We start from the raw sequence: 27,185 nt of genomic DNA, 5'->3' as shown, positions 1-27,185 counted from the left end.
AAACGAGGGGCGATCGTCCTGAGAAAAGTGGAGCAATAGAGTATAAACGAGAGTGGGATGATGAAATTGTTTCTTGATCGTTCCTTAGTCGAAACTCTTCCAATTTGAGAGATTTTCGGGTTATTCGCGTATATCCATCGATCGATTCATCCAGATAACGATTAATGCGAGTCTTACGTGTGCTTTTTCCAGGCATTCCCAGGAATGGTTCCGTACAAACGACCAGCAGGTGACAAGTCCGGTATGCCGGTTTATCAGCCGACCGGCGCAACGACTTATCAACAATTAATGCAGCTCCAGCAGCCGTTCGTGCCTGTGTCATGTGAGTACAGTGGAACATCACCTCTACCCCAAACCTCTAACCAATCGGTCGTGACTTCGGCCTCGGGCGCGGTCTCCGTGCAAAACAATCACCACTCGGTGGTGCAGTCCTCCTCCTCTTCCTCCTCGTCCCAAGGAAGTAGCGCCATCGTAAATTCCGCCGATGCCAACAATAGCGCTCTGATGGACCCTTGCAACAACCCGCCGCCTCCGCCCCCGCCGAACGCCGACAATAACGCTAATGCGAGCAGCAACAGCGTAGCTAAGCAATCGGTACAGCCGCAGAATCACGAGAGCGAGAACGCGCGTAACTCTCCCGAATTGAATCACTCGAGTCCTCTTATGAACATCCGTGCGTCCGCCGAGCAACAGATACAGCAACAGCAACAGCAACAGCAGCAGCAGCAGCAGCAACATTATCAGCATCACTACCAGCAACAGCAGCAACAACATCAACAGCAACAGCAGCAACAACAGCAGCAGCAACAGCAACAGCAGCAACAGCAAATCAATTTAGCATTATCCGCAGCTGCAGCGGCGGTACCACAAGCCCTCAGTCCAATGACCTCCATGGCCGGTTTGACCTCCATGCCAAACGTAGTCAATATAGCCAATATGGCCTCTATGGCTTCCCTGCCAGGCATAAACTCGCCACTGATGTATTCACCAGCAGGTGTTACAGGAGTACCAAACCTGAACATGCTCAATAGCCTTGGCATGAGTTCCGGACTCGCAGGACACTTCGATCCGGCCACTCTGGCCAAAGAGGTCGCCCAGAAGAACTATGCCAAAGCTTTGAAACTCTCGCAAGCTGCCCAGCCCTACGGTATCAATCAGATAACTGCACTGAGTTACACGGGAGTGGCTTTGAACAAGCAGTCTTTGGCAGGAATGAATCACGGCGCGAACGCTCAGAGAGCCAGTGCCTTGGTGGGTGCAGGGGTCGCAGGTGGTACCGGGGCTGGCGCAGGATCAGCCGTGAACGCAGCAGGCGGAATTCCTGGATTGGCAGGAGTTCCAGGCTCATTCGCCTCGCCGTTACCAGCCGCTGGTATCCTAGCTTACTCGAGGGCCCAAGCAGCTGCGGCTGCCTCTTCCTTGAACTCTTACAATCATTTGATGCGACAGCAGATGCTACCTACGGTACCATCCACCTACGTCCAAGGTGCCATTCCAACGGGATTACCCGCTGGTGTCTCCGCGTCCATGCAAGCCTCTCCCTACGCCGTGCAGAATCCCTATGCGGCTGCCGCAGCCGCAGCTGCGGCCGCGGCTGCAGCCACGGTCCTGCCTGGTGTAGGTGTCCCCAGTATTCCCCAGATACCTCAGATACCCAATCCAGCGACGATAGCCGCCCAACCGCAGGTTGCCATGCCAGCCAACACTGGCGTCATCATGCAACCCTACAAGAAGATGAAGACCTCCTAAATCCTGCTGAATATTTTGCCGCTCCTTTCGCAAACAACCGCACTTGGCTCTTTTCAAATTTACTTCCGGTTACTCCTATCATCGGTCGCTTCCGCTCGCCTCGCGTCGATCCGATCGATGCTGGATTCTTCAGGAACGTCGTCATTGTTCTCGATTAACGCAAGTGGCGCGTGTGACACGGTGATCAACGCCGCTCGACCGACCGGGACTCCGCGAGATGACCGATGAATCAAGTTCCAGAAATAGTTTAATTTTCTAGTCAGACATTGTCGGTTAACAGTGCCTTATTGACTCGATTCCACCGAGCGCTCTTCGCGCAAACCTCGTTTCTCCCGTGACGAGAAGACTCCGCGGAATTCTCTACGGTCTTTCCTTTCACCAACTGACTCATTTGCAAATTTTAATCACCGCGATTACGACGTCGACGCGACGACCACGACGACACTCTCTCACGACGATTATTTTTATTACGACCGACCATTTATCGTTCCAATATGAAAACAACTGGCTCCGCTAGAAATTCCATTGTCGCGACGTCAATAGGGAAATCGTCGCTTCCCCCCCCCCCTGATACATACCTAATATACTAGTATTTTTATATAATACGAGATATAACATTGCGATTGCACGACAAAACTTTTATTTATTATAAATATATATGTATATCGTATTTTACGAATAATACCAAACCATTATTTCTACTATTATTGATAATATTATGGTATAGTATATATTATATATACATATACACACATACTATATTTATTATTGTCGACGATAATAACGATAAATTGAATAAATATGTTAACGCGAAAAAGGCAAAAAATTTAAATATTAGATAGTAAGAAAGGATTTTATGAATTGCATGAGGGAATTGGAGGGGAAAATTGTTTCAAGGCTTTTGACGATTGATACGTCTTTGTTGTTTTTTTTTTATTATTATTATTAATATTATATTTTTAAAAGAAATTTGATTTCTATTTTCTTTGGTATTGTAAGGCATGTTAACTATTATTCTAAAAATATATCTACCTTAATTACTATAGACGGAGAGATTAGAATGGAATTGCTGTTTTCAAAGTGCTAATAAATCAAGGAAGCGCAAAATAAACATTCGGCCTATACGCTGTAGGATTAAAGAGAGAACTTGCCTTTAACTATAATATATAACGTTGAAACCCTTATTTTGTTGGAAAAACTTTGATTTTATGAGTTTCTTATTGTATCTTGTTAGTTGTGTAAAGTACAATTGATTTTGATCTAGATTCAGTGCCTCGTATCGTTGATGTTTTATCAAAAATTTTAATTGATTCTGACTAATCCCTGTTAGTTAAGTTTAAACGAGAATTCTTGACAGCGATATAATAGTTTAAGTTTCCTAGAAACGCTTTCACAAACGCTGGCGAGGTTACTCGTGCAAAACGGGCTAGAAAAATTGTATTTGTTGACACACGAGTATTTGTTACATTTGATTTGGTTCTTTTATAAATATATAGTATCTTAAAATAAGTTACGCGTAAGAAGGGAATTGAGCGCTGGGTAAAAAGACGACTGCAACGTCCGAGGATTAAATTCGGGAGAGACGGATGTTTTTCACGGCTGTGTGGAAGTCGTGCGTTTGGCGAGCTGGGCGCAAAAAGTTGATATGCAAATAGGAGAGCGGTAGATAAGGCACGTAAAAGGAGGAAAGACTGCGACAAGTCTAACTTGGAACAATCGCGAACTGAATTCTAATCGCTGCTGTTCACCACTATATTATACCTTTGAACGTGTCGATTTGTGTGAAAATTCGTATTCCAATGCGCACATTTGCGGGAGACTCCGTCGGATGAAAACAATAATTATGTATTGTAAACTGTATGAAATTCTTGTGCTACGTGCAACGTAGAAGGACAGATAAGAAGCTAGAATAGATGTAGGAGTATAACACTCACACGAATAAATTCAAACATGTAATTGCCAGCGATTTGAACATTTATTTAATCAGTTTACAAATGTATTGATTATATACATATATATATATATAAATTCATATGTAGATTATAGCATTATAATCGTATGTATATGTGTATAGGAAGAATAGCTACTTTTAATTTCTAAGGGTATAGAACAAACGAGGGTATATTAGTCTGTAGTGTGAAAGTGGTGTGCTTCTGTATGTGTGTATGCACGCGCGGGTGTGTATGTGTGTGTGTGTGTGTGTGAGAGAGAGAGACACGTCAAGTGAGAGAAATATAAGAGTAAGTAACATATGTGTACACGAAAGCTTAAAAACAGTGGAGGAAAAAAGCATCCAATTTATTGCGCAACTCAAGATCACAAATGCTTACATTGAGAATTCTCAGATGCATCGTGTTACTTCAGCGTTAAATTTTCTGTACGCGTCAAGATATTTCCGAGATAAATAGAGACGCATAGGGAAGTTGAGAAAAAATTAGCTGAATCTGATTAAAGAAAGATGGGAGATAATTTTAAGGGACTCTACCACATATTGCAAGTTTTTAATGGCCTTGTAGTTTAACGAAAAATCAATGTTAGCAGAAGCAGTTTTAGCACAAGCAGCGAAGAAGCCAGTATGCGTCTCTGTTCACTCGGTTCCTCGGGTCCTCCAGCACGGGTCGTAAGACCGAATTTATTTGATGTAAAAAAAAAATATGGCGAAGAAACGAGCACGCACAAGTCAAATTGCTAAGAGGGTGGGCGGGAGGGGGGGGGGGGGAGATGAACGGTGCGCCATGCGACTATCGACGGTCTTCCACAATTATTTATAAAGACGGAATTGCTATTTGATAGGAAAATCGATCCAAGCCAAAGCGGAAGTCGCTTTTACGACCACGGTGCATTCGAGGAAGAGTCTATTGTGATATCGCGCAATTCTTGTACTGTAAGACCACGCGAGAGTACGAAAAACACCGACAAACGCACGCTTACACTCTCAAAGCTCGCGTACCTCACGTATATATATATATATATATAGTAAATAGTATATATATTATACAATTTGCTGGATTTCACAGGGATACACACGGGGATTACCCGTCCGCCAGCTGTTCCCGTTTCGGTTTTACGGTTCCTTGTAACTTCATATTTACGAATATTCATACACTTAACAAAAAAAGGGTGGCTGATTCTTGCCATTTCACGCCGAAATTCAAGTCGAGCCTCTTCACCGGAAGTCCATAAAATCTCTCGATATTTCCTTTATCGTAATTCATCCATATATTTTTCTATAGACTCTTCGAATCTCTTTATTCTTCGTTATCTCGACGAGAATTTTTCTTAACGCGTTCACCAGACGATAATTTCGGTAAGAGATCGGTTTCATTCAGCGGAAGTGCCTTCCCCCTGCACGGAAACACTCGATTCGCACTACACAAATCTCGAATGAACGTCAAGTTCCAAACTATGTAATAGCATGAGAAAAACTATATATACATTTAAATTAGACGATAGGGGAAGAATACGATAATTATATTTATACGAATAAATAAACTGGTATGGATAAGCGTATGTAAGCATTATTTGTTGTTGCATAAATGGCACTGTGCAACGAATAATAATAATATCGAGAGTAGATGGTACTAATAGATCTTAATAAAGTAACGATATAGTAGAAGGAAAATAGTAGATACTTCACGAAATAATTTAAGCCAGAGTGCGCGCAGCGTGGAAGGAGGAGAATAGGAGAGAGGCACACGGACACTAGGCAGACAGATATGTGAAAATACAATAATAATATTTTGTGGATTATGTACATAAAGATAAAACTTATGCTTACGTAATAGATCTTCAGTAAAACAGATAAAAGAACAGTTTGTTATACGGCTGCGTATAAAAATGCATATTATACCGCTGCTATTTATTATTATGTACCGTAATGTTTAGATATTCTACACCAAGAGCACACACGCATACCCCCCCCCTATTTATCTACAATATTAATGCATATTTACCTACAGATTAAGAATTATTCACGTGTATCTATGTATATCTAAATATACACACTTGTGTATGTTAAGATATATATATATACATATATACGCTATATATATATGTAAGTGTAACACCTGTATATTGGATACGTTTCAAAACTACCCCGGGAATGCAAATGCAAAGCTCCGCGCATTCTAGTGAGAATTGAGGCGTCCCGATTTGACAGTTTTACGCCGCGATCGTTCGCAGCCGATGCGTTCTTAGCCGGTGCGCGTGTGTTCCAGGCTTAAAAGCGATGGTCCAGCGAGATGCGTCGGACATGATAGAGAATACACTCGTGCTTTTCAGAATTTTTCAACGAAGGCCTGCGGGGAACACACGATATAATATTATACGCATATATATATATATAATAGAACATAGTGTGGATGATATATACATACATATAGATATAAATATATGTATGTATATATTTATACTGAAAATGTAACGGATGTTTATGCACAGACTCGAAAGGAGTCCTCGAGGTCGAATGCGTTTTTGCGCATGCACGCTCGCGGGGTTTGTCAGGAGTCAGCCAGTATTTGTAATAATAATGCTTGAAAAATGCATGAATATTTGTTTTATTAATGCTTCTTCTTATTTCATCTCTTTCTATCGACGATTAAGATTAAATACGACAGAGATCTTTCCCAATTACCGCTCTACCATCCTTGTAAAATTTATATATATATATATATTATATGTATTTTACATGATCGTATTATAATCGATATGTGGTGCCTCCACTATTTGCTCACCATTTACATCTTTAGCCTTGCTTCCTGCTTCCTTTACTTTTATATACATCCTTCTCGATACATACCGCCTCGGTGCTTGTACTGTTATATTACCATCGTATTATTACTACTATTATATGTATACATACATACATATATAGTATAGAACTCTCTCGCTATCTTTTTCTTTTCATATTATTATACATACATTATATTACGTACTGTTGGAATTAATATTATATATATATATACCATTAGCATTAGAATATAATCTGCGTAATTATTTAAGACTTTCTTTAATCTGCGGCCGGCTAGATCTTCCGATGCATTCAAATTTTATTATTCTTATTATTATTACTATTATCATTGTTATCCATTAGAACAGACACTTGTACCTTTTAGGCACAAACGCAATCTTTCGTTTATCGTGACGCAAGTCACACGAGCACAGCCTGCGCGAAAAAAACCTCAGCTTCTTCCCCACATCGAGCCTCCCATCACTTCCCACAATTTCCCTCTCTCTCTCTTATTAGTATACATACCTATATATATATATATATATATATATATATATATATATACACGGACTGATATAAACATCGCGCGCAACTTGCACAAAGCCTGCAGATATCCAAAAATCATCTAGAAGCTGCTTCATCCATCAATCCCGAAGAAGAGGACTGTCCGAGGCTGACTAGACCTTAGAGAGAGAGCAAAACAAAAGACAGAATAGATGCTCGGTAACTTTTACACATTTATTCCCGCCATCCAATCCGCATCCTCTGCGTCAGTCCAGAATTTTTATCCCGTAATCCTGGCTAGCTCCGATCACCGCAGCTTCTTCTACTACGCTTACTCCAGTGATATGAGTTGGGAGGCCCGTTCTCTCAGTCGCGAGAGTCAAGGATCCTTCTCTCCCGTCCCAGAGGCCGATTCGCTACGCGTCTACGGTGAATTTGCGTGAGAGATACGCAAGCGAAGGAAGCGTGTGCCAGGATGGGGAGCCCCGACACAGAAAATGCTACGAGAGAAACCAGCGCGAAGCACCATCTTTACTTACTTCAAACTAACCCGAATATATCCTCTCTCTCTCTCTCTCTCTCCGTCTCCCCCCTCCTACCACTCTATCTATCTCTCTCGCTCTCTCTTTCTCTCTTTCAGCGTTCTATCGCAGCCTCATCCCGAGCTTTTATTGTTCCCCGCTGCTAAGCTCGCGCCAGACAAAGCGCGTTGATCTGTTGTTCTACGATGCTTGTCGCGTAAAGGCTTCTTAATTGGCTTTGCAATTTTAACGAGAAGAGTGCTACGCAGTCGCACACTCGGGTAAAATCACTCTAAATAATCATGTGACTGTGCGTGCGTGTGTGTGTGTGTGGGTGTATTTGTATACGTGAGAAAGAGAGACGGAGGAGGGGGGTGAAAGATGGAAGAAGATGCTTGGCAAGCTTAATCCGTGGAGTCATGTTGCCCGAGTGTGCGAGGTAGATTAATATTGTGTGTATATACATATATATATATATACATATAATATATGTGTCACCACGAGCGAGGAGGGAGCACAGCAAGGAAGATCGGGGATTTTGTCAATAAGCAACGGAACGCGGACCCGAGGAACAACGTGGATGAGACGTCGACGAAGGAATTCCTCTTCGCATTTTGGATGATGTCTCCTATGATGCATTACGTGTCGTGATGTGCCACGTTGCGCCACGACAGAGTGCGTGTGGTAAGCACGACTCATCGGTGGTCTGACGCAGCACGCATAAGGAAAAGCTCGTGGAGAAACCATAAGCACGAAGTAAATTAAGCCGGATACGTGCTCGCAATCCACGATGATTTCCTACGATGATTGCCTCAGCTTTCAAAGGGCTCCTCAGGACTGCGAACGGTTGGTAGTCACGTACCTCTTAATCCCTTAATGCATATATTAACGCGTCTCTTCCTACCAAGCCTGGCGAAAACTTTTGCCTTTGCCTTTTCCTCAAATCACAGACTCGTCTCTCTTGTACAAACTCGAGAGAAATACGACTTGAACTGATATGCATTAAGGGCTTACTTGGTGGGCCACTCTCCTTTTTCTCAGTCTTCTGCTTCTTTTACTTCATCTTCTTCCTCTTCCTCTTCTACTTCTTCTTCTTCTTCTTCTGCTACTTCCGAGTCTTCCGCTACTCTTACTCAATCTGTAAGTATCGAGTTGCAGTAATCGCGCTTCGCTCACGCTGTTAATGCTTCGCCATACCAATTTTTCTAATATTCTCATTTGCAGATCCAGCACACTGGAAAATAATATTAATATCGTGCATACGTAAAGTTGCAGTAGCTGTAGTCGCTTTCGTTTAGACGATTTACCTTGGATCCTGCCACATTTAGGACGTATGGGAATTCCTATATATCTTTGCTTAACCCCTCTTCATGTTTTAATCCCTTTTCTGTTTTGCCTTTCATTTACATATATATATATATATATATTTTCATGCATTTTTCATTTATCGACAATAATGGCGTGTCTCGGTGTTTATTAATTCTCTCTCTATCTCTCTCTTTCTCTTACTCTCTTTAAGTGCATGCGATCACTCACGAAGCGACTTCTTTTGCAGGTTATGTACGGCAGCATGAATTATATTTTCTATATATTTCATATAAATCTCGGTCAGTAAATCGACTAGCTTTAACGAAATGGGTCTATAGAAGCTTTACATTCGAGAGAATAACTGTTTGTTGGTCGTACACCTTGAAACTCTATAGTACACGAAGGAGATGCTCCCACAGTTTTTCGCGTGAAAAATTATCCAGATTTTGCCGGAGTACACGAATCAATGTTTCAGTTGCGTGGGAGCGTCTCGTTTGTCGAGAAAAAAATTATTGGAGGAACAGAGGTGGACGGGAGGACCGAAGGGCGTTCGTGAAAACCCATGTATTTAATTGCGCGTTAAATATTTCAGTAGTACACACCTGAAAGAAAAATCCAATCACGACCACCGACCATTGACGTCACGCGTATCAATTCCTGAAAATTTAAAGCCATAAGAAATTTCATTTACAGAAGCTCGCGTTACACGAGCTAATTGGGAAGAGGTCATTTTACAGACTTCGATAAACTGTAGACTTACAATCGTTGAATTTAATTAACTTTAACAATCGATAGATTCCATTAAATTAAACGACTCGGGAGTGCAGCGTAATCGGGATCAATAATAAAAAAACCCAATTAACGTCGTTCGTCGTCCATTTCCGCCTCTCTCGTCCAAAGTCGTAGCCTCAAACTGAAATTTCATTCTATTTTCTAGACCGGTAGAGGAGATGCATGCGAATCACACGATAGCTCATGATCTTTTTTCAAAATTTCTGTTTCATGCTTGCTCTCACCTGGATTCCATCGCACGTCTTACAACTGAAAATGACCAAATATGCGCATAACTGTGTATATCACCTAACCTGATCCATAACGCTGATCCCTCTCCAATCCCGAAATGCCGAATCACGCACGAAATCCGTCCAACTGCAAAATGGATCCACCAACCGGCCAACCAATCGTCCATGATCGGTCGCCACGGGAACCTGAATTACGAAAATTCATCCAACCTCCAATCATCACGTTCTCCTCCTCTCCAACTCGATGGCCATGATCGATCCGATTCCCTTCGTATCTCCAACGCCAACGATTCCTACGGTAATTTTTAACTCGACCGGTCGCTTGGCCGAGATCAACAATTTCGTCACCTTTCACCCCCACCCTCACAATTTTCCGAACGTGAATTTCTGAATAAAAATGGACTGACAATAATAACAAAAAAAAACGATCGATGGATGCACCTGACTGATTCGTGTTCCAACCATTAATTCCCGGAATCAATCGTTCGATCGATTCACCCTTGACCTCTCTCTATCATTAATGTTCTCCACGCGTGACTCTGGCACACGATATACGCGCACACTCTTTTTAACCCTTGTATGAATTCCCACTATCCCTTTTTATCTCTCGCTTGGTTTATGTGCACCATTGCCGCATTACCATCCATTCCACTCATACTCACACACACACACACACATACACACACTGGCACCCGACACTTAATATCGTCTAAACGAACATACAAATAAACACGAATACACACGCACACACACGAACACACACCCTGGTACATGCTTCGTCCTTGGAACGCAATGAAAATGAAAAAAAAAAAATAATACTGATAAAAATTACGAATAAAAAATACCAAAATGACGGGACATGTTTTTCTGGCATCGACGACCAATGATGCACGTATACGATGATTGCGCTTCCATTAATCCGCGCTCGGCCTTGGAACGAATTTCGGATCGTTGATGCCTCTCCAACGCTTCGACGCCCCGGCATCTTCTGGTCCGATTGGATGTGAACGCAAAAAATAAAATAAAATAAAAAAAAATAAAAAATGACTAAACTTTCATTAACTCGTTCATGTACCTGGGTGCTCGGAGAGAACTCTCTGCTCTCCTTGATTTTGGTGGCTCCTTCATCGAATTTGACCGACTGGTAATGAACGGCCCAACAAACCAATGTCTGAAAAAAAAATACTGTACGAACACTGCCTCGTTTGCTGCATGTGGATCGCCTTAGCAGCCTTAGCCACTGTCGGGGCCCATGTGGTCCCCCAAAACGCTCACTGTGTCGTCTACACAGACAGCTGCGGACAGGTAGACTCATTATTGTAACCAGTTTTTTATCAAGCCTCGGAATTGCATTCTAAGTGCCAATCGTGTGCATGCCAATTCACGTTGGTCGAGCGAGTCATGATCGAGCTTCTGGTAGATATGATTCATTTATTAGAATGATATTGGCGCTTAAATGCAAAGCCGAGCCTTAAATTGCTGCTAACCTTCAAGGCTAACCAATGGAAAGGATGCATCGATCGTCCCAAGATATTTTTCTTTAATTGTATTATTTTGCCCAGCTCTCTCTGGACCATTAATATACGCTTCTCTCTTTCTCTCTCCCCTCTCTCTCTCTTTTCTCTTTCTATTTATCTGTATCTGTGTTCATCGAACACGATTCGTACAACGAATACATTAGAAAAAGTAAGAAAAGCTTGGAAAAATGTCGAGGAAGCAAAGAGCAGAACGAACAAAAGCTGATCGATGCAACTATCACACTTTGGTAGCCTTGGCTAACACGTAGCTTTTGGGGGCATCTCCCTCACCAACTGCTCACCGCAACTATAACTGCGAATAACCACTGCCTTATTTGGTGTTTGTCTATTATTACTATTTATTATAATTATTCTTATTATTATTATATAAGTAATTGTTCTATAACGAACTGTGGTCACCATCACACAGACAGTTTTCAGAATAAGGAATAAAATGATTGCACGCTTGTTGTATAATAATTAGTACGGCTTGCTATCAAACGATTAGCCGCTCTACCTAAAGAAAGAAGCCCTTAAAGTGCCATTTTCTCTAAACGCTTAAAGGAATCAAACCAAAGAAACATTCCTTCTGGTTCTAATCTTCAACGCTGGCTCACTCTTTCCTATCCCTCTCTCTCTCTCTCTCTCTCTCTCTCTCTCTCTCTCTCTCTTAATTATTAATTATGCTTGCTTGTCCGTTCAGTTTTTAACGCTTCACGAGATCTTTAATATTTACGTAGATTTCCTGTCCTGATTTTTTCATATTTTAATAGAGCAACGCCGATGTATTCCGGGAGAGTACGAAAAATCTTATATTCATATTCGATCGAGCCCAACCTCTTTTGCATAATTTTACATACCCTTTTTTCTCGCGAGAATCTTTTTTTTTCACCCCGAGGAACCTAAAAGGTAACCTCTTTCTCTCTTAGAGAGCTTTTATGCATTCCATATAATTTGAAGCCGGTGAGTGGAAAAGATGGGACGTAAACTGGCACGAAACAAAATACACTCCCTGTTTTTCTTCACCTCTCTCCATACTTTCCAGTCTTCTCTCCTTCTCTTTTTTGACTCTTTCTCTCTCTCTCTCTCTCTTTCTCTAACTATAAGCGTAGAGCAGCTAAGAATTTTACTGATGAGAAATGATCGGGGACTGCCAATACCGTAGTTATGTGTGGTTGCGGAGATGCAGTTGACATAGTGTTGAACTTATTTGCAGTAGAATATATTAATTTGACAGCTTACTACATCCCAAGTCCAAAATCCGTATATATATAAAATACTTCATATATAGATACTATAAGGAAATATATACATATATGTGATATACGTCTGTGCGTAGAGGGCATATATTACGAAAAATGCATAGATATACATAGATGTATATTTTAGTATATATTTATATATTTCTTTATACGAAAAAGCCAATATCTTTACAAGCCAGCCCCGTTAATTGGTTCTCCGGCGTGAATACATATGGCAGATTATCCTTTACGTGGCTTCAGTAGCGTATGAATGTGTGTGTCTTCATCAGCCTGTCTTATTTATATACATACATATATATATATATATATATATATATATATATATGATCCACCATTTCTTGTATCTATAGATATCTATCGTGCAATTATTCACGCTGGCGAGACCTAATAGGCGCGGCGATAGTCGGCTTTTGGCAGTATGTACACAAAAAATGCTTGGGTGATGTGTGTGGTTTCACTCGTATCGCGTTGGAGACTCTGTGCAGTTTCCTCAGCAAGCCTGGAGTGCGAAGCTTCTTGTTTTTTATTCAATATAATTGCCATTTCTCGACAGACTAATTTCTTCCAAAAAGAAAACCGTAGTAGCAACACTGAATCTTGCACAAGAATCTCCCAAATAAATCTAAATAGCCTGGTACTCTCATCATTTTTCGTGGTCTTTTATTACTCTCTCTCTCTCTCTCTCTCTCTCTTTGTATTTCCGTCTTTATTTCTGTTTTTCACACGCATATACTCTTTCTCTTTTCCTTCCTCTCACTTTCTTTCTCCATCTCTCATTAATTTTTCTGCAATCCTCCACCGGGTGCTAGAGATTAACTTTTATTCAAACCGCTGAAATAATTCGTTCGCGAAGAAAACCTTCATTAAAAGCATCTTCCTTTTATTTCTCAATCTCTTTAATTCTCTTAGGAAGGTAATTAGTTTCAATGTAAAACTTTGCTAATGACGAAAAAATGACAAGAAGAGGGGAAAAGGCTATTAACTCGATCGATTAATTGGTGTATGATATAGAAAATGACAGCTTAGCAAGTTGGAACTAATTTTGGGACGGAGAGTTCCTTAACAATAATTATTATTGGCGCTTATATTCCGATTTATATCCACTCACTTTTCTACGATTCTTATCAACCAGCTAATCACCCAAGCAGCAAGACCCAATCGCCAACGACCCCCTGCGCCCCTTCTCCCGGGCCATTATTTGCATGACCAGACTCTCTCTATGTTCGTAGCAAATTATCTCTTACGCAAGTGCAACAATTATTATTATTATTATTACTATTACTATTATTATTATTTAAATTATCGTTATTAATAATGTTACAATACCACCAACACCACACTACTTTTACAATAATTATGCGAGTATCAGTTGTTCTTATCCATATCATCGTAACCCACTATTAAAAACTGTTTTGCATAACTCTATATATATATATATATATATATATATATATATATAGACATGCGCAGTGTAAATTCATCTATCAATAACAACAACAAAATAATAATTTATCAAGTTTTAACATTGTCTGAATATATTAATACAATCTTTCATTTTGTTCTCTGTGTTATCAGTTTTCGGGACCGCTGTTGAATACATGTTTCGTTTTTGCTCTCAAACCATTCTTTATATAATACTATATCTATAATTATACATATACTATATTATTTTTTTGCACGCTTTTATGATAAGCCTATGGTATACTTCATCGCGATGATACTACTCTCTTTTTGTTTGTCTTACTTTCTCTCCTTCTAATTTCTTATAACGTTTTATTCCTATCTCTCTCTTCTTTTCCGTTGTCCTTGGATATTTGTCTGGTAGATTGTTAATGCTTCCATCTAACGTTTTGCTAACACAAGGACGTATCTACTACAATTTGATGTTTATAATCCATTTACTCATTTGCTGCATTATTTGTCTCTATTATCACCTCGATTACGAGTAAATTAATTCTTTGAATACGAGTGTACGTGTGTGTGTGCGCGCGCGCGCGCGCGCGTGTGTGTGTACATATACCATAATATGCATACATTCTCGACAAGATGGTATTGGAAATGACGGTCGAATAGCTAGTTTATTATTATTATTATTACGATTATTATTAATCTTATTATTATTATTATTATCATTATTATTATCGTTAAATTAGTACTAGCTATACGAATGGATGGATTTTCAGCTGAAACTTTGACACTCTGTAGAATAGTAATTTTTTCTCATGTCACTGGCCGCTACCCCGTGTGAATTTGACTCGCTATATTTTCTTCACTCTCATTCCTTCTCATTTTTCTTTTCGATGTATCGACGCGAAGGTATTTCAAGTGCTACGAAAACTTTCAAACGAAGATAGGGAGAAAAAGAAATGTCGACGAGTGAACTCTCCCTCCGTGGTTTTTATTAGAGTCTGACGCGCGGCTAAATCACCGTCATTTCGCGAGTGAAACTCTAACATTTCCCTCGTCGCCGACCTCTATGATTTCTCGTAGCACAGATAATTTTCTGATGATATTATACTTACGTAGTTATATAATCAGTCAAGGAAGCCTCGTGCTTTACTTAAATATAACCCGTAGCTCTAGTCTGAGAAAATGGTCAGTTGGAATCGTAAGCGTTTCCTCGTGAAATTCTTTGTAAAATCTTCAACTTCGGTCTAGTCACTGTAAATGGCCCGCTGAGAAGAGGGCTTCCATCTCTCTCATATTCGCAAATTTCAACGAACACCCGAAGGATTCTCTTCCTGTACGGTTATAGGGTGAAAGAGAGAAACGGGAAGAGAATCCCTTGTCGCGCATACGATTGGAGCCTCGACTCTCGAGGACATTTTGATTAAATTTCGCGAAATTTGCGAATAAAAATTCCTCTTGTCTAACGATGCGCGAGAGAAGACCAAAAAGCGCCGCACGACAAACAAGGGATTGCAGATTTAACAGACGTATCTCTGTTCCTTCGCTAAAAGACACTTACAGACCCGATAGACGATAGACTGGAAACGGGACAAGATTACCACACATTGTTTTGGTTCACGAGAATCAAATGATGCGACATATAGCTAGTATATATATATACAGGGAACAAGTCCTGTTTTTCTCAATATAAACAAACAAGAATAATAATAAAGTTCTACTGCAAATTTATTTTTAAGTCCGTGCGTCAATAATTCAGCGAGTTGTGATTCAGTGTTCCCTTTTCTCGTCTCTGTGTAATATATATATATATATATATATATGGTCGCGCGATCAAAGGACCAACGGGACTCCACAACTGGAGGAACGAATAGAGTACGACTCGCTCGATTATTCGCGCATTAGTAGCAATTAATTGAAATTCGCGTGACTTTCCAGAGCGTGCGAAGCGAGCACGCTCGAGGGGTGGAGAAGTTTGTCGAAGGAGAGTAGTCCGAGATTGAGAGTACTTGCGGAATGGAAGAAAGTGGGTGTCGATGAGCGAAAGTTGAATGATTGTTTGTCTGACTGTCGGTCCTCTGCCCCTTAATCGTAAAATAACGCAAGAACCAGCCCTTATACCCTATCACTACCCCAATAAGAATCACGAGGAATTTTCTTTCAGTTACTGGACACCCTCCCGGTGTGCCAAGATTTTAATCGACAAGTGTGCAATCGTCCTGCCTGCAAGTTTATCCATCTTAACGACGGTGAGTCACATCGTTCCACAACAATCTTCTTCTTCTTCTTCTTCATCTTCTTCGTCTTCCATCTTCCCCCCCCCCCCCCCTCCCCATTTCAATATCGTTCCTCCTTCCTCGCTTGCCGGATTTACTGAAAATTCTCGCTGTTTTCAGGGAACGTGGAGGTGATCGAGAATCGTGTGACGGTGTGCAGGGACGCAGTTAAGGGTGCGTGTATGCGGCCTCAGTGTAAATATTACCACATACCGGTGGCCTTGCCTCCGGCGCCTTTGATGGCAGTTGGCGCTTCTGCAACGCCCTAGCTCATCCCCGGTTCGCCAGTTTCGTCTCTACCGATTGGACATTGGAGGAAAAGCAAAAAAGAAACAAAATAACGGGCGATCCACCCCCTGCACGAAGATCCATCGTCCATTGTCGCGGCAACTGGCAGCACCTTGCAAAAATTCCGTCTCATCTTCAACGAAATTCTTTGTCGATTGTCCGTCGGGACAGTCGTTCAGCGATCCGTACGCGATCTTCCTTCTCCAGTGATACACACACTTTACGCTACGATACACTCAACTATAATATAGAGTTAAGTTCTAGCCAGTAAGCGGAGGGGATGGACCAAGCGAGAGATCGGTCCACCTTCTCATGGCCGATAAAAGAAAGTAACGACCGGCCAGAACTCGAGGATTCAGGGATTCGCTAGAGATTCGTATATATGTATATATAGAAGTAACCTCTATATATATACATATACATATATATACATACACACACACGTATATAGAAAAAGAGCAAGCGAGAGAGAGAGAGAGAGAGAGAGAGAGAAAGCCCACCATGGATATAGTTAAACATATAGAACAGTACACACACTCACCCCCACACATATACTATAGAAAACAAGATAACATCGGACTCTCCAGTTTCCTTTGGACCAGCTCGACGGAGATTAGTAGGATAAAAATTCAACTGGTCCACGCGACTTTTGCACGGCTCTCATTCGCCAACAGTCTTCCTTTTGCGACCTCGGCACTTTCGACGGAATCTCTTTTATTTTTCATTTTTATCATATATCTATACAATCCACACGATAGTTTCTCCTCCCACGCGAAGACCAGCTGCTCTCTTCGCCATCCACAATTATCGCGAAACAGACACGAAATCCCCCTCTCCATATTTATTCGCGTTCCTCAACGGTAATTGGCCCTGTACCGTATTGATTCCCGATTAAACATCGAGCTGGTGGAGTATTTCCGGGAAACTGGGCTGGAGTGATCAAGATATTGTCGCATAAATCAAATAAATAGGTACATATACGTATATAAATATATAAAAGAATCAATGAATAATTAATTAAATAAATAAATATATATATTATATATATGTATACATCCACATACATATATATATATAAATTATAAATAACTGTACAAACGTACAAGGGAGCCTGCGCGATCGCTCATTCAACGCGTCGTGCTCGCTCGTCGATAAAACTTCGCGCGCGAAGATTACAATTATATTATTTAAGTAGGCTATATTATATTATATTATATTATATAAAGAGAGAGAGAGAGAGAGGGAGCGCGAACGACACGAACGAAATTTTGACGAAAAAAAGAAGGAGAAGATGGAGAACAGCAAACTTCTGATAGCGTCGGTACTATCTAAGCGTTATTTGAATTAATCAGTACGTAAGGATAAACACGGTGATGATAGCCAAGTTTTTTATACTCGTATATATCAGATTTCAATTATATTTTATTTTTATCTCCCGTGCGGTTGCGCGCGTACGCATCTGTGAGAGCGCAGCTGCAGCTAGGAGTGTAATTACGAGAAGAATTTTAATCTTACGCGAACATTGAAAAAAAAGTGGGGAAGGAAACAGTAGGATGAGCGTCGTAATCGAGCGAAATGTTAAAATGAGGAAGAAAAGAAAGGAGCTGCTCTCCCCAGGATGGAACGAGCCTTGGATCAAAGTTTTCGGGGTTTTCTCTCTCAACTATTTTCCACACGATAGGAAAACGCCGAGAACCTATTAGGCAACTACACTATTTAATTAATATTATTATTCTGAGAAATGTATATGGCATATATTTATACAGCAAGAAATTAGCAGTCGCGCGCATGTAAAGGCACGTGTTACTGTGCTACATCTACGCTGATGAGGGAGGGAGGGAGAGAGAGAGAGAGAGAGAGAGGAAGAGAAAGTAAAAGAGTAAGAGCGAGAGCTTGAGAGGAAGAAGCGAAAAAACACGGTTTTATATATTTTCTCTTTAAACGAACAAAAAACATTAACTATAATAATCTATAACCTTTCCAGTAAACAGTCGCTAAATCTGTACACGTAGTTTTCAATTTACTATTTATAGTGACGAGAGGTTGAAAGTCTTCAAACGACAGAACCCATTAACGAAGAAGAAGGAAAAATTGGGCGTTAATCCGGATTGAACTGATTGGCCGGTGTCGCGCCTTCTTTCGGGATCATACGTTCGGTGTAAAAACTTTGATTTTTCGCAATCTCGATTAATTTTCAAAGTAACCTCCCCCCGATCGATGTTTCGACAATGTTTTTTAAATTCACGTTGCATTTTATATGCAGGAGTGCCTTGCATCCAATTACAAACGAGTAAGAACAACGGATCGTGCGTTTGGTGGGCTGCTACCGAAAACCTATAGGAATAACGAGTGCAATGATATAGAGGAGCTGCGAATGACTGCTCTTATATGCAATAGTGATAAATCACGCGAGGCGAAACGCAATCTTCCCAAGTGCGAAATATATATTGTTTAATCGTGCAACGCTTATATTTTTCTGTTTTGTAATTTTGTATATTTTATCCACGCTCCAGCCGTGAATTCAAGCGTTAAATTGTGAAACGACACCGTGCCAGATAGAGATGCGACTTCTTTTGTTTGTATTCGTTCAGTATTATTAAATTTTGATGAAATTTGACCGTCCATAAAAGGCTTACATTCACTTTCCCGACCAACACTACGACGAAGCCTACGTTTTCGTCCTCGGACGTTATACTAATTATAAAGAAACAGTTTTGAACTAGTCACTACGATCACTACTACTGGGTTAGGGTCCTTTCACGCGTACATTTCTATACACGTTAGGAGAGATTACACACAACCGCTCCAGCACATTAACATAAAAACGTACACGACACATGTACGTCAGTTAGTTTTTACCCTCCTATCATCTTTTTTTCCATTCTTTCCCTCGATCGATTAATTATACTCGTTCGATTCAATCGTCGATAGTGTATTTAAACGCGAATATTTTAGACATATATATATATATATATATTATATAACAAAGTATTCTAATGACAAAGTAAGTATAGTCCACGAGAATAAGGTAACGAGTAAAAATGAAGTAAATGTTCCTGTACAGCATTTAAGAATCATTGGATAAATCTGCGACACGAAGAATCTATAGAGGAAAGATCCTTACTATCTTTGGTATTACAAGGGAAAGATTCGAGGCTGTCGGAAAAGAAAGGAGACAACGTCTAAAATTCAACTTTGTAAAATACTCGTGTACATATACTTTACGTAGAATTAAAGAAGGACGCGGGTCGATGAGAGACTCGTCAGAATAGCCCGAAGAAAATAACCGAGATTCTTAAATTGTCCAAGTCCTTGGTCGGTGCGTAACGCGATTTTTCGAGAAGCATATTTTTTATATATTTTTCCCTTTTTTTTTTACTTAAGCAAACGAACAATTCGATTTCCTTCTTTATACCTCAGCATCGATCGAGATTACGAGAGGCGATTCGGAAGTTCATAAGACTATTTTTCTCGTAGCTCTAGTCAGCTTTGTCAAATTTTCCAGTCGAATATTCCTCAGTTTCTTTCCTCATCGCTCTGTTGGGTTTTCGTTGTATCTCGTGAAATGCTAATCAACGGATAAGAAAAAAGAGAGTGGGAAAGAAAGAACGAGGTGCGGACGGGTCCCTCCGTTCCACCAACGTCTAGGATGTACATAGATAGATTTTAATAGATGCGACTAGAGAGAAAAGATCATTCATATATTATATATATTTAAATAAATAAATAAATAAATAAGTATGACTATGAAGAACTAAGTACAATAATCTAGGATTTGTTCAACTACGTGATTCGAAGACACCAGATAGGACAAGAAATATTTTCAATTGCGATTCTCATTTAAGAATATACGAATCAAATACTTTTTCATAATATACGTGATTAAATTTCCCCTATACTAGCGAGCGGATTTCACTTATTATAGGCACGGCTATTACGGTACGTCATCTAAATTTTAGCAACAGAAGACACACGATTCTAATACGAAAAACCAGTCTTTCCCTTTAATACCAAATTCTAGCGAATAAACGTAGGCTAAACGAGCATTGACGCATACATGAAAAAATCATACGAGGAGAAAAAAAAGGTTGAATATTGCATGGAATTGCATCGAACCTTCATAGCGAGAGACGCCACATGGAAACGCGTTCCAGCAGTGATAATAAGCAAGATATCTACAGAAGTTTCAGTTTCCGGACTTGAGTCAAGGGTTTTAGCTACCGCAGCGAATTGTCACAAAGCTGTACGATTCTTTGGCTACAAGTTAAAAAAATCCCAATGATTCCGAATCAATCGGTTGGTCCTGGTTTCTTGAGATTTTCTTGTACCGGCGCTTCGAACAAAAAGAAATGCTGCTTTTTCCGGGCTGAAGTGCTGAGGAACGCGCGAGCACGAAAGAGGCAATAAAATTGGCAAAGGAGCAAATATTCATTTAGCTATCGATTCTCGCGCGTTCCTGCTTTGCTTCTCGTAAGCCTGGTGTACCTATCTTAGCTTCTTGCGCGCAATGCATTTTTTATTCTGCCGAAGAAAAGATAGATAGATTAACAGTTAGATAGGTATCGTAGCTAGATAGAGTTTGCAGATAGACGAGAACGAGTTGGGATAGATAAAAAAGTGGGAAAGAGAAATGGATAAAGAGTGATCGCGAAGAGCATTTTCACCCTGTAGGAAAAATCATTGGGAAAAACAAGGCAGCTTTAAATCTCAAACTAGGCGTACTTGGTTCAAACGCAAAAATCCACCTGAATTTTATATATACTGGACAATTTTTCTTGTGCCATGCGCGACAGAGGAAGAGAGATCGTGGTACGAGAGAAGAGCATTAATATATTATACATATAAATATATAGACCGTCCACACCAGGGAGAAGCTTGCCCACGAATAAAAATTGAACGAATCGCCGCGCCAGTTTCTTTATTTAAGCAAAGTAACTAAAAGATAAGATACACTAATACAACTGCAGAGTTTAGTTCTAGAAGACTATAGTTATACATACGTATAATCAAATAATAAAAGTGTTTAGCGTTTATATACATATAACGTAGCCTACGCTAGCGCCATAGTAGATCCGTAGGTACGAACAAAAGGGATAAATATATATATATATATATATATATATATATATACACACGTAAATGAATAAATATAAATATAATATACTATATTTTTTATTTTTATTCTATACAATAAAGCATAAGCGTGATGCGCGGCGATCGTTGAAGCGTAGTACAGAGAGGAGGAGGAGGAGAAGGAGAGAGAGAGAGAAAAGGGCAGGCGAGATCCCTTGGATGCATAATAGTTCGATCGACCGATCCAGTAAATCTGTAATAGCAGCCAATATTATGGATATAAGCGAAGAACGCTAAATTATATTATTGGAGAGAAAGGGCTAGACGCGAAAGAAAAGTTTTGCTCTTTTCCATTTGGTTTTTCCTACAGGGAGGGAGAGAGAGACGCTTCTACGCGACACGTACACGCGAGGGTTATTTCTCCTTCCTTGGCAGACAATAGAAGCGCGAGAGGCACACTTTTCTTCATTAACTCGATTAGCCAGCAACAGCAACACACAGTCCAAGTTAGGTTGAATTGTTGCTACACAAGACTCGCTACCATTCGAGCGCCTACCGCTCTACCTGGAGTCGCTTATTACTATACTATTACCCTCACCAATACTAACGCAGTAACACAACAAAAACACACAAAAGCAGGACAACGATCTTACTCTTCCGCTCTCAAGCAGGTATCAGCTTTCTAACTACAGCAACGAGTCGTGATTGTCCATGCAAAGCGAGAAAAAATAACAGTCCTTCAAACGAACAAACGCGAGAGAAGTATTGAAATCGAACGAGAGAAATGATGACTTCTCCAGTACGCAAAAAACTAACGATAAAACAATAAAGATCACGACTAATCGACTAACGTTATGGCGAAGACACTGGTGAGACTGGTGCATAATTATTATCCTTGCGAGTAAATTACGAAGACTATAATATTTTTAACGTAGATATAACGTAGAGGTACGCAAAGTAGTGCGCATTATAGTGATTAACGAGAATCTACCGAATACTTATTGCATGTCGTTGTACTAGCCTAAGCTCAATAACTTTTCGCCTAATAGACTTTATAGAAGCGGGCGAACGTTTCCTGGTCCCTCGTCCCTGGAAAAACGCTACTCCCTCTTCGTGCTTACGCCATTTGCTTTTTACCCTCTGAGAAAATCGCTTCGGGCCGATGATAATTGCTAATAGGCGTTTATCGTATCAGAAGCCATCGACTCGACAGGGAGAGAAATCAAACGGAAGGATTTAGGATTACCAGAGAATAAAAACAATCAAGTGTTTACGCTGACTTGTAGCACTCGTCTAACGTGTCCCCCGCACTCGACTATCGGAATTATACCGAATAATCGTCTACGTAGACTCTCTTTCCTTTCTTTTTCCAGAGAAAAGCTTCGCGGATAACGATACTCGGCTTGGCACGGCGCGAGAGCCCGAGAAATCGACGAAGGACGATTATAATAATCTATATAGATACACTTTCCAAGGCTTAGGGTCTTGCAGACTTTAGACGAACATTACGTAGGAAGAATATGCTTGTAGCCTATAGACACACTCTGCGATTCGCTCCGTTTCATCAACCTCGTTCGTATTCCTGCTCGAGGAACACCAGCTTGACGCAATTTTCGCGCGACCGCTTCTTCAGCCGCGTCCACGCTTGCTACGTTCGCCAAAACTTCGCTCGATCGAGCGATCCACCCCGCTCACACATACACGCACGCACGCATCATGCATTTGCGCACGCGATAATCGTCCTTGTAGCAGCGTGTCGCATCAGCCCCGTCGGCTTTTCCAGTTGTATTCACGCCTTGATTCGATCCGTTGGCTCAAATCGATTTGCTTTTCTATCCTCGAATCTTCTCTTCCTTCATCATCGGTATACACATATGCCTATATAGCTGTACCAACCTCGAACGCCCCGTCAAACTCGCGAATTCTCGTTCTACGGATTTAGCGTTCGCGGAATGGCGAGTAGTATCGCGTCGAGTTGGTTTTAATCGTCTACTAAAAGTTACAACTGCTTTGCTTATCCATTTCACGCACCGCAAACGGAGCTGTTTGAAATCAGCCATTCGGATAGATATCTCATCTTCCCAATTGTTTCAAAGCCCTGATATTGTAACGCAGTATCGTCTTTTTGTGCCTTTGGCTTAAAGGGCTCGGAGTATTTTACGTACCTTCTCTATCCTAGTCCTTCGTGCCCTTCCGATATCGATTCACGATAGATTCCTCCCCCCCCCCCCCCCTTGACTACAAGTTCTCCAAAACAAAGCAATGAAAATCAGAGGGACGACAGTATAATAGAACAACTCGGAAAAGAGTAGAGAACGAAGGAAGAAAAATTGGCGGGATCGAGCGAAAAACTATTCGTCTATATATATATATACATATATATGTATATCGGATCGACCTAAACGGGGATCTACGAGAAGCGCAAAAAATCACGTAAAGTTTAAGATAATAAATTTATAGAAATATTTACACTGTAACGAAAAAGCAAAAAATAAGTAAAACTAACAATAAAATTAACGAGAATCTTCAGTGGCAGCATTAATATATGGAAACTACTAGGTCAACATTTAAACTAACAATACGTTGGAGACGAGATCGAAAGGTGCTCGATATATCGATGGGATGCCGTGTCCTTCGAGCATCTTCGCGATCAATGGCCTTCTGACAGTGATGTAACTATTAATATGTAATCCCTTAACGTTATACTTTTCCGGTGGTAGCTCGAGTGTTCCAAGTCAAACATCTTCGGACAGCTATGACCTTATTGAGTCTCTTTAGAGAGACAGCCAACTTTCATAGATCGAATCTATAACTATAACCCCACATTATCTCCAACTATCAAAAGTTTGGCGCGGACTCGAGGGCTGCTCTGACTACCGGCAGTTTGTGATATATTTAGTAAAACAAATTTTAAAAAAAATGGTTGTTATTCAAATTAAGAGTTGAGAAGCGCCTAGCGGTTTTACACACACACAGACATACACACGCAAACACAAGTACAGAAACACGAGAAAAAATACTTAAGAATAGAGAATTTGAATAGAGGATGGGATGATTACGACTGTCGCTTGCGCAAAGCTTCATCGATATTTCAAAATAACATTTCACTGTCGCGATTGAGAATTACAACCCTCTATCCATTCGATCATTTTCTACGATAGGCAAAAAATTACCCAGACTCTCGTGAGCAAATCAAATTACCGAATTTTCCAGCAACATTACTTTGCGTGAGCGAGCCATCGAGTTTCAAATCTTATACAATTAAGTAGAATTTTTTAGGTGTGATCGCGCGTATAGGAAGAAGAGAAGTAGGAAATCCAATGAAATTATCTCGAGGTAGAGAGTTAACTGGAAGAATTGAAATTTATAAATATTCTTGAATTTGGTAGGGAATTTTTTAAACCTTCGAGCACTCAGAAACACGTACACATCTTACATGATACCATGCATATACAGTAAACCACAACACACACTATATATATATATATATATAGTTTGTAATTTTATTTTTTGAACATAGCAATGTAACTTAGAACATAATATACAAAGATATTAATATATGTATATACGTATATTATATATGTATATTAATATGTTATATTATATAATATATTATAAATATATGTACACACTAAGAAACACGTATATGAGAGAAGGAGAATCCACTCATCCCTCGTGCATATATACGTCTATTTATACACGTAACAGTTTATGAATACGTAGATGGATAGAGAGATGAATAAATGCGTGTATATGTGTGTATATGACACACATATAGAAGCAAGTACACCACATTATGTATTGTAACGATCTTTACGTATAGCGTTAGGCAAGCGTGATGTTTTTGGTAATCGGATAGAAAAGGGGAAAATGACGAAGGGAGGGAAATTGATGAACCGTGAATGGAGGGAGTGAAGAAAAGTAAAGGCAAGAGAAATTACGAAAAAAAAAAAGATTTAAGCAAAGATAGGACGATTCGAGTAACGTAGAGCCGCGCGAATATTTTCACCAAGCGTCTCAATCAACAACGAGAGGACCTACGATCCAAGTTACGAGAGTGTCTCGACGTTGTTTTGCGATTTGGCGCGAGACAACGCGATGTTTCCCCATATTTTATCCATCTCCTCGGCGAATATTCACCCCAAAGTGCAATCGTTCATAGATCTCGATCAGTCTGGATGAGAAATATAGGAAATATCGCGTGGTCGTCGTTCCCACGTCGTGACGTCACGCTTCGATATATGTTAATGTATATATATATATATCGCGTGAGATAAGACCACGAGGGGCGTGATGCTACGATGTACGAGCGATTAATTACGTTATGGTGAATCAAGAGTGAGTGAGCGAAATTGCGATTCTCCAACGTCCACAGAGAAATAGAGTGAATGTATAAAAGAGAGAGAGAGAGAGAGAGAGAGAGAGAGAGAGAGAGAGAGATAGAATGCGTGTGAGAAAGAAGATCTGCAACGAACAATTTGTCGCACCGTTCCATAAGTTCGATTCTTCCAAATGCGATTCTCGAGTCGCTACACGAGTGTAACGTTAGAAATCAAACTTCTCGCCAATAAAGTCCGAGCAATTCTCCGCGGAAATTGCCTTTCGCGCCATCGACGACTGACTCGAGTGGCGAATTCTTCATTTTCGCGCGAGCCGAGAGACTCGATTAGGCACCTCACCACTCTTATATACGTGGATACGGCCCCCAATTGTCTCGTGTCCACGGACGGAGAATCGAGCGAACGGGACGATAACGATTCGCGAGAAAAATTCAGTGCTAATTTTCTCGCTCGATAATCTCGCGCCTGACGATTCCACAAATTGTACGTTTTTATTCTGCATAGTCGATGTGCGCATGGGAGGATATAAAAATTAATAGTGAATAATAGAATTCTTTTTGGCCTCGTACCGCAACCATTTACTGAATTTCCTCGTGATCGCTAAATCGATATCTGCGGACAATCGCGATTGTCACACAATGAGTTTGAGATTAAAGTCCCCGCGCTTCGATTCTCCTACTTTTATGTCCGTCACGTTTCTTGGAGTCATCCGAAGTAGAGAGCGGCTCGGAAGGATTAACTCCTATACATCGCGACTAGTGAACGTGAAATAAAAAATGAAAAAAAAAACATTTAACGACTTTTGTAATACGTAAATGTTACTAATATGTTGTTTTTAATACTTTGTATTATTAATTGTCGAGTATTGACCGATGTAACGATACGATTGAAAGAATTGAAACTAAGGAGCAAGAAGAGGATGCAAATAAAAAGAGAGCATTTTTTAGAAGACTTATGGCTGATAGAGGTATCTTCTTTTCGTTTTGTTTATAAGCAGTTGTTATTCGATATTTTGTTATACGAATATGCTGGCATGTTGAAACATGAACGAGAACCAAGAGTCGTGAAACTGGATATGTCTATTTCTTGCGAGGCACAAACTGCTCGTTGTGATATATATATATATGTACTAATATTTCTTAAACCTTAAACTCATATAAGCATATATAAATATATATATATTATGTGC

The 27,185-nt window shown here is 40.3% G+C and overlaps 2 protein-coding genes across 16 annotated transcripts in view; both read left to right on the top strand.

Moving 5' to 3' along the window:
* The window catches only part of LOC136778624 (ecdysone-induced protein 74EF-like), a 172,628-nt gene extending 166,337 nt beyond the window's left edge, over positions 1–6,291 (top strand). For all 15 annotated transcript variants that reach the window (XM_066735636.1, XM_066735627.1, XM_066735626.1 and 12 more), the window contains one exon: positions 193–6,291. In XM_066735636.1, the coding sequence (XP_066591733.1) occupies positions 193–1,749 (1,557 nt within the window). In that variant the 3' untranslated portion in view covers positions 1,750–6,291. The remainder of the gene's footprint in view (positions 1–192) is intronic.
* A 2,092-nt stretch (positions 6,292–8,383) lies between these two features.
* LOC136778628 (muscleblind-like protein 2) lies at positions 8,384–23,890 on the top strand. The gene is made up of 3 exons (XM_066735647.1): positions 8,384–11,138; positions 16,184–16,268; positions 16,416–23,890. Exons 1-3 carry the CDS (start codon positions 11,001–11,003, stop codon positions 16,562–16,564), a joined length of 372 nt encoding a protein of 123 aa, XP_066591744.1. The 5' UTR covers positions 8,384–11,000; the 3' UTR covers positions 16,565–23,890.
* Positions 23,891–27,185: the final 3,295 nt, after the last annotated feature.

This window comes from Prorops nasuta, unplaced genomic scaffold, assembly GCF_024137725.1.
Source record: "Prorops nasuta isolate Cenicafe-Biocafe unplaced genomic scaffold, Cenicafe_Pnas_1.2 PNAS00014, whole genome shotgun sequence".
In the NCBI taxonomy this organism is placed as follows: Eukaryota; Metazoa; Arthropoda; class Insecta; order Hymenoptera; family Bethylidae; genus Prorops; species Prorops nasuta.
The sequence above is the reverse complement of the archived record's forward strand: the minus strand, read 5'-3'. Positions and strand labels throughout refer to the sequence as shown.

Bases quoted from the DNA above. Each gene is read 5' to 3' on its own strand.
- LOC136778628 (XM_066735647.1), top strand. From the start codon at position 11,001: ATGTCTGAAAAAAAAATACTGTACGAACACTGCCTCGTTTGCTGCATG. The intron at 11,139-16,183 runs GTAGACTCATTA...ATTTTCTTTCAG, and splicing joins ACACAGACAGCTGCGGACAG to TTACTGGACACCCTCCCGGT. The intron at 16,269-16,415 runs GTGAGTCACATC...CGCTGTTTTCAG, and splicing joins GTTTATCCATCTTAACGACG to GGAACGTGGAGGTGATCGAG.